The 8482-nt window shown below is 41.9% G+C and overlaps 1 protein-coding gene across 1 annotated transcript in view; it reads left to right on the plus strand.

Annotated features, from left to right (window-relative positions):
* Window positions 1-143, plus strand: part of CHST2 (carbohydrate (N-acetylglucosamine-6-O) sulfotransferase 2) — a gene marked incomplete at its 5' end in the record, with an annotated part of 783 nt that extends 640 nt beyond the window's left edge. Inside the window, 1 exon segment of the mRNA XM_010083760.1 lies at window positions 1-143. This exon segment is cut by the window's left edge and continues 14 nt beyond it. Coding sequence (XP_010082062.1) covers window positions 1-143 — 143 coding nt within the window.
* Window positions 144-8482: the final 8339 nt, after the last annotated feature.

An 8482-nucleotide genomic window follows, 5' to 3' on the forward strand; every position in this document is an offset into this window, starting at 1 on the left:
GGACTGCGCTCAGTTACCAGCAGATCAAGCAGGTCGAAGAGTACTGCCACCAGCCCATGGCCCTGCTGGGCTACGAGAGGGTCGTCAGCCCTGAAGAAGTGAAGGACCTCAGCAGAACGTTGCTCAGAAAGCCGCGGCTGTGATGGGGCAGCAGGCGACTGCTGGCCACCCTCAGGGACTGCTGAGCCCCGCTGGGGAGAGGAGCTGCTCCGGCTGGCTGGGGTGAGGGAGGGAGCCAGGGAAAGCAGCCTGGTTTCCGATTTCCTCCAAAAGACTGCTGAAGGGTAACATACAGTATTGTGATGATTTATTTCTTTCCTTTTAAAATTTTTTTCCTCCCTGCATTGGGCTAGATGTGATTAAAAAAAAAAGTGGAACTGAAAATATGTGTAAAGCCCCTTTCTCCTTGTCTAAAATGCCTGGCAGTGATTCTGTACCAAAAATCTTGTTTATGAAGTTTTTGGGGTTTGAGGATGGTAACAAAAACTCTTGCACAATTCCTAGCACATCTTTATCTCCCTTGTGGAGGGGTTGCCCTTGGAAAGCATAATGCTGAAAATCAGACTTTTGTATGAAAGCAAATGTTCAGACATGATAGTAATAAAAAAAACCAATAAATGATATTCATTTTTATAATTACCTCAATTGTTTGGGAATTACAGTGTTGCTTATGTACAGCTGGAGGGGTGCTTGCTTGACGTAGCAACGTGGACTTTTTAAGGGTATGGGTGGAAGGCTGGAGTGCAACATTTGACATGTTCAAAGATTAGGAGCTGCTGCTTTTGCAGGAACAAGTACAGATCTCACAAATATAGTGCAGGTTTTATGGCTGTGTCAAAGCAGGTTTCTATTTAACTATTGTCTTTTTTGTTGTATTTAAAAAGTCTTTCAAGTGCCACTGTATTAGTGTCCTAGGAGTTTTAAAACGTTTGCCATCACAGCAGTATTTATTTTTGTCTTGACATGTGTGTCCGGGAGTCACTGTCAAATAGAAGTGGATCTACAGCGTGACAAAAAGTGCAGGATTTAAAAAGACATTTTATCATACTGAAAACATTAGCATGTGTGAAAACAAAAATAAAATCATATATATTATATATATGCTATAGTGCTAACAATGCATAAGATATTTAAGATATTTCTTGATGTTGATTGGTAACAGGCGTAACAGGGAAGCACAGAAAAATGCATAAAATGATTTATTTTTTCCCTTTGTCTAAGTGTCCAAGGATATATTTATGTATGGGGAAGGAGAAGATGTACAGCTGTGTGTTTGTAGCTGTAATGGAGCTTTTATGGAGCCAAGCTAGCGTTTGATTTCAGAGCGCTGGTTAGATACACGTTTGTTGTGAATTGTCATTGCTCTATGATGGAGCCAGATGGTGGTCTGGCTCTTCATGGGAGCTTTGCCTGGAGACTATGTCCCACTGTTAAAACTTGATTTAAAAAAAAAAAAGAGAGATTTTACTACTTCTGCTTTTAGAATTTTCTGAAAAAGTCCTGGTTTATTAAAGGTTAAGTGGTGTGTTGCATATGAGAAGTGCAGACACCTCAAGCAGTTTTTAATCTTGGCAGTGTTCTGTGATGCTCTTTGAAGGCTCATTTTGGAATTTGAATTTTAAACAAAAAGTGGTTTTGCCAAACTGTTCTCTTAGGAGACTATAGACTTTTCTACAGGAATTACATTTTACGTTGCCTGTCTGGGTGTTGTGCCTTCAGCAAATGCGAAGCGTATGAGTTAGAAAAAGGAAACTGATTTGTGAAAATAAATTGATATAATCAGGATGCTGATAAGTGTGTGTGTGTGTATGTCTGAAAATTTTAGTGATGTGTAATACGTCTATTTCTTGTATCAGTACTTTTAAGTTAAATGGGTGATAACTGGCTACTAAGCTATTTGAGTTCTTGATGAAATTTTGGCATTAGATGTTGAATTTACTCTGAAAAAGAAACATTTAATAAACTAGTTAAAAGATTATTGCATAAGGTCGCCTATACACTTGCTGAATGACTACATTACACATCCATTCCCTCAGCTCATCTTCACCATCAGTACAAACAATATAAATAATATCTTACAATAATATCTTACAAAATGGGAGATCTTACAATTGACTTGTTAGGATGTATTCCCAAATTCCAGGTAGCAGTGCTGAAAAGGGGAGGGATAGTTAATTTGGTATTCAAAATACAGATTAAGGTACTTGTGTTGTTGTGGAATGAGGTGTTTTATCACTGTACATATTCTGACACAGTACTGGATGGATTTCGGACTCCTGGGTTTGGGCTGTACCCCACGGGTGGTTTTTTTCAGTCGGTGTGTCCTGGGGCAGCACTTGAAAATCTGATCTGTTTATAGAGCATATTGCTTGCTTTTTATCCATCCCCTGCTTCATCAAGCACCCCTGCTGCCCACTGCATGGTCCTGCCTGGCTGCCTTGGAACAGCCACACGCGGGGTTGGCCAGTGCTGTGCAGGGCAAGCGGGTGCCGGGAGCTGCAGGGGCTCTCCGCAGAGCGAGGTGCTGCCCACGGGGAGTGAGCCCAGCTTCTCCTTTCGGCTGGGACCCCGTCCTGCCATTTCAGCTCCTGCTGCCTTAAGTATGAAACTTTGCTGCGGTGTCTAAATGGGGCTTTTTCTCATGACAGCGTGCTACAGCATAAGCTCTTGTGATTTGAGGGCTGAAGCATGGCTGTTTATGTGCACAGAATTCCTTGGCCTCTTCTGGGAAAGTTTGCTGGGTGAATAAAGTGAAGAGGAATTAATTGCCTCTGGGAGTGAGAAATAGATGAGCCCAGTTGACTTAGCTTCCAAAAATCACCTTTGGATTCTGATTATATTAAAAAGCTCATCCTGTCGTTCTGAGAGAGCACACGCTGCTGTTCTAATAATGGTGCATTGCGAGCATCTGCTTCACTTTACTGATAAGCACGGTGTGCCAGCAGGGTTACAGCATCTGGATCTGGTCCATAATTTGAGCTCCACCTACTACATTGCAGCAAGGAATTACCCGACATACTGTACAGTTGTGCCTGGGCATGTTTTGGTGAACAGAAGTAATGCAAAGCTCATTTTGTGAAAATAAAGGGCTGCAATTTTGTTCATGTAAAGCTTCGGGAGAAGTGAATGGGACTCTGCTTGTGTAAAATGCTGGTGGGCTAAGCCCCGAGTTTAATGCTGCTCCATTAAAAAAATAAGTATGTGAACAACTGGCAGTTAAAAGAGGCCATTTTTAGTCCTTTTTTATATTCAGAAAAGAGGATTAGAGGAATTTAAAAAAGCCAAACATAGTTGAAAAAAAAAATGAAAAAGTTTTAAATGTGGAAAATTACAGAGAAAAAATAGGATATTGGAGAGATTACGAACATGGTTACAAAAGATCTGTCTGTTTTGAGGAGGGGCATCTAGCTGACTTCTGAATACTTAAGTAATGTTTGAATTTTACGCTTAAAAATAGTGCCTAGGTTTGCTTTCTGTCTGATTTAATAATTACAGTGTGCTTCTTCAACTGAAGCTAATGCTTGTATGAGTGCAGAATCAATAGCACACACAGATACAGGGTGCACTAAGTTGCAGTGAACTGGCAAAGACTGTTTTGAAGACTTGGCACGTCATTGTGATGAAACAGAAAGGCCAGTGCACAACTAAGTGTTTTCTGCTGTGAACAAAACTAGAAAATTGTATTGGGTATTGTAAATGGTGATCACTCAGTGCATGAAAACACAGGAAAACCCTCTGTCGTCCACTGAATCAACTTAAAGCACAAGACGTGCAAAATTGTACAAGTTGCTGCAGCTGACCTAAATGCTGGTAATGAAGAAATGGTTAGATAAAGTATCTTTCGGCCTTTCTAACAAAAGGAGGAAGTTCTTCATTTTTTCGATCGCTTTGTAATTTGACAGGTGTTAAGCTTCATGCCCTGTCTGAAGAGGAACATAACTGACTTAATTTAAACCACAAACCTTGTTTTTCAGTAATGATTTGAACTTGGGTCTCTAGAGATGAAAAACTGGTGCTTACAATCTATTCTGAAATAAGTGCTTTTCATCCTGTAGGCCATGAGAAGAAGAGTGGGATTATTATTTGTTTCTCTCTTCATTTCTAATTGCTGTGGTGCATTTTAAGTGTCCTTGAAAGTGAAGGGTGTTTAACATGAGCTTTTGCACACTGCAAGGGCTGGTCTTAGAGTCTGTGTTTCAGTTTTGTTCCTGTGCGCCCCTTTCCGTGCAGGCATGGGTTTCTTTGGAGCAGTGAATGCCAGGTATGTCCAATTGTGTGGGGCTGCTTTACATGAACAGACTGAACGTCGGGCAAATGCTGCCTGTGTTACTTAATCAAATGGATCAAAAATGTTCTTATTCTAGTGCCATTTCAATTAGAGGTGTTGTACCAGGATAAATATTACTCTGCTGGAATTATGCAAGCAGATTTAATTTGGAGGCTCTAAGCAAGCTTGAGACTGCTTGCCACTGATGTATCCAACTTTGACAGTCAGTACTTTCTGCTAGTTATCCTGGCAGTACCTGGATGTGGTTTACATTTTGTATCAGAGCAAGATCTTATGAAAATGTGAGCATGTTCTGAAATAAAAAAAAAATATATGGTATAACATTTCAGAAATATTAATTATATTGCACATATTTAGAGTTAAAAATAAGGTTTGTCTGTGTTGTTTTTTTTTTTTTTTTTGATTCACTGGTGTCAAATGAGTTCTGTTAATGTGTTTAAATAAGAACTCATGGCTGTCATGATGTCCATGATTCTTCACCTGTGTTATCAATTCTGCAAAGAAAATGCATAGGTTCTTTACAATACAGACTGTTTGAACTTTTCAAGTTGTAAAATTTCCTTGTATTTATTTTTCTTTGAGGCTTGGAGTTCTCTGCATCATGAGGTCATTAAAGGATCCCAAGAGTGGGCCTGCATTGTTGCGTGTTTAGTGTTCGGATCAATGCAAATCCAATGAGAATCACTGTGAAACATAAGGTGTCCTGTCTTCTGCGGATGCATGAAGAGCCAATGTTCCTCAGACACATCAATACCATGAAAGCTATGAAAAGAAAGAATTTGTAATATAAATGGCATTGCAAATGGGAGAACTAGGATTAAAGAATTATTTGCTTCTGCTATGAAACACAAAGCTGTAAAATGTGTGTAAAAATATATGGTGTATTCCTTTGCAGAAGAAAATTCTGTATGTAAGAGACCCATTTACACCCACTGATGTGGGTGATATCCCTGGTGTCCACTTCAGTGTCTGATATAGGAATATGCTTGTTATAAACAGGGTGGTGAGAAGGGAATTGAGGTCGAGCAGTAAGTTACCATCTCCTTGTTTCTATCAGAGAAACTGGTGAGTAGCCAGGACAGCCTGTGGGTCTTTTCGTATGAGGTACCACAAACTTGTGTCTGGATACAATAGCATTATTCTGATGAGGTTTGAATGAAAATAGGAAAAAAAAACAAGATGCAAATCAGATTGGAGGAACTCGACAAATTAAAAATTATTAAGAAAGCAATCTGAGCAAGGAAGGCTGGTGGGAGCTGATGAGCAACCTGTTTCTAATGGCATTAGTTGAAGCTGAAGTTGTTAACTGGAGGGGGCCCTGCAGCTACAATGTTAAGGGCTCTGAAGATGCTGGTAAGCTTTAAGTGGGATTTTCAAGAAGGCTTTCATGTGTCATTGTCACTAGAAGGGGAATATTATGCAGGAGTCAGTGGGAGTTATAATTCAGGGTGCCTCTAAAAATCATGACCTCATAAATTCATGTTGTAAGGGGCCTCAGGAGGTTTCTGGTCAACCTCCTGCTCAAAGCTGGGCCAGCTTATGACGTCAAACGAGGTTGCTCCATGCTTTATTCTGATGGGTCTTGGGAACCTCCAAGGACAGAGACTGCACAGTCTCCCTGACCAACCTATTGCAGTGCTTGGCTGTCCTCGTGGTGAACTATGATGCTCCAGCAAAACTGGCCCCAGTCACTAATTATGTTACATAAAGTTCTTGTCTCTTAATTTTGTGTTTTGCCTATGACTACTGATGTAGGTCATGTCCTCGCTTCCCTTTAACTGCAATAGATGTTGGCTGCAGCTCAGCTGTTGTGAAGGGTCAGCAGCAAAATGGTTAATAAGCAGTGATCTCAGTGGAAAAATGTGGATTCACAATTAGAATGCTGCATCCAGCAAGGTCCCTTGTTTTACCCAGGAGTGATAAAGAGAAGAGCAGAGGAAAAAGACATTTACTTAGAAGAAAGGAAAGGAATACAAAGTGGAGTCTATCAGAAGTTGTTCTTTCTCTACTATAAGAAGAAAGAAATAGTGTTAAGGAAAATTGAAAGAAACTAATGATATAATGCAGCAAGGTCAGGAGAGGATGAATAAAGGCATTTGCATGTTAAAAGCGGAGAGGATAGAATCCTGAAGGATATAAGATAAAATGTGCTGATGCTGTGTGCTGTAACCATTTGCTATTAATCATAATATGCAGAAAGAATTCCTCACTTATAACACTTAGGAGTTTTAGATTCACTGTTTTTGTTCATAATGTCAAGATGAATTTAAACCAGGAATAATTTGTGTAACTATTTGGATACTTTTGGTGTTTCAATTTGTTTTGGGTATAGATAGAAACAGAATAGCTGACCTTTTGTCTAAATATTCCTCTCTTCAGGCTTCTATGCATAAATTCTCAAGAAGCCCCATAGTCTGCCAAGTTCTTGGCACCTTCTTTTTTCCATCTGCCAGATGGTTCCTTCTCCCACCAGTCAGGATTATCAGTAATTATCTGTTTCAAGCCATGTGCATGTCTCGTAACAGTTTGTCATGGGAGACATAAAATGGAAAAGGGACATATTTAGTATTTATATAACTTCTGGAATCACTTCTGGCAGCTTTTCAGTACTTGCTTATTTGCCACTGGTGGTTCATGTGGATGCTTGCTGGACCAGTCTGGGATCAGCCCTTCAGATCTCACATTATTTTGTCCATTTACTAAAATCAGACACCTTACACACTTAGTGAGCAGGTGTTTTTAAGTGTTCTGACAGGTGACCTGTTCTGTTCTTCAGGACACCCTTGTATCTGCTCACTTCCTCCTTCACGTACAATGCAATGGCTACATCAGACCATGCCAGTGTCATGCTGGGATGGTTGGGGACATCTGGGGTCTTTCCACCCATAAAGCAGGGAAAAAGGGCAGCAGAGCTTGGGGTTGAAGCATGCTGACCCCCATGGTATTGTGTGCTTTTCACCTGCTTTGCTGGCTGTAGTTCCAGCTCAAGCATCAGAGCTGGCTGTAGTAAAAGATTTCCATTTCAAAGAGGTTTGGTACAATGGTGAATGTAAGTGGTAGGAAACAGTTGTTTGTGCTTCTCTATGGGAATGAGCAGAAAGCAGCCAGCACTGACCATAACGCTTTGATTTTGTAGAGTTTATAATCTGGTCCCTCATTGCATGTTGTTTTGGGCTGAGCAGAGGTAAAAACACACAGTACAAAAGTTTAGTGTTGTGGCAACAGCCTAGAGGATACTTGCTGTGCTGTTTTAACCTAGGAGACCTCACCACAGGGCACAACTCATGCATCCTGACTCCCTCCATTTTATTTTGCTTTAAATAGAAAATGTTGTATCCAATACCCTACCAGGGGTGTAACCACCGACTTTGGGGAGGCAGTGTGCTGCAGGTGCTAATTAGGAATGCTGACACCTGATGTAGAAAAGGGACACCTGAAAGTGGTTGAGGGGATGTGCTGCTAAACTCTCCAGCTTCCCCAGACATATCACAGTCTCTTGGGAAAATGGGATAAAGGCAAAAGTCTCCTCTGCCCTCCTCGGGTGCATGGGTCTGGACTGCCCCCCAGCTCCCCTTTATTTCTGTCTGTATTTGTCCCTGTGTCTGGCTGGGTGTGGGCGGATGCCTGCCTGGCCCAGCTGCTCTCAGGTGCGGTGGTTTTGGGTGGCCATGTGCCATCAGCCCCACGGCAGCAGCTGGCTGGGGTGGGAGTGGATGGTGGGTTCTGAGGGGAGGGAGCTCTCCCAAGGGTGAGCTTCAGAGAGTATAAATGCAGGACAGGCCCCCCTTTTAGTGGGAGGAGAGTTATTTTGTGGGGTGGGTTTGCTGAGAGGCATCTCTGAGGGAAAAGAGTGCTGCAGACCTTGGGTGCCTATGGCTGCTCTGCTGCAGCTCCAGTGCTGCTGAAAGGCTCCAGGAGAGAGACTGAGCAAGAGCGCTTTTCAGTCCTGAGGCCTGGCTGTGCCCTGAGTAATGGAGAGAGGTGCAAGGCCATCGTGCTCTGGTGTTATGTACAAGGTGCACTTTGGGGTAAAGAGTTGACAAAATACATTGAAGAGTGTTGGCTGGGGCCAAAGAGGCTCCTGAGTGCAATGAAGCAAAAATGAAGCTCCAGAGTGATGTGGGAGGCTGTGCACTGTGGAGGAGAGGCGGCTGTGTGAGGAGCAGCTCCTTAGGCACCTCTGGATGGTGAAGG

This window comes from Pterocles gutturalis, unplaced genomic scaffold, assembly GCF_000699245.1.
Source record: "Pterocles gutturalis isolate BGI_N339 unplaced genomic scaffold, ASM69924v1 scaffold7695, whole genome shotgun sequence".
Taxonomy (NCBI): Eukaryota; Metazoa; Chordata; class Aves; order Pterocliformes; family Pteroclidae; genus Pterocles; species Pterocles gutturalis.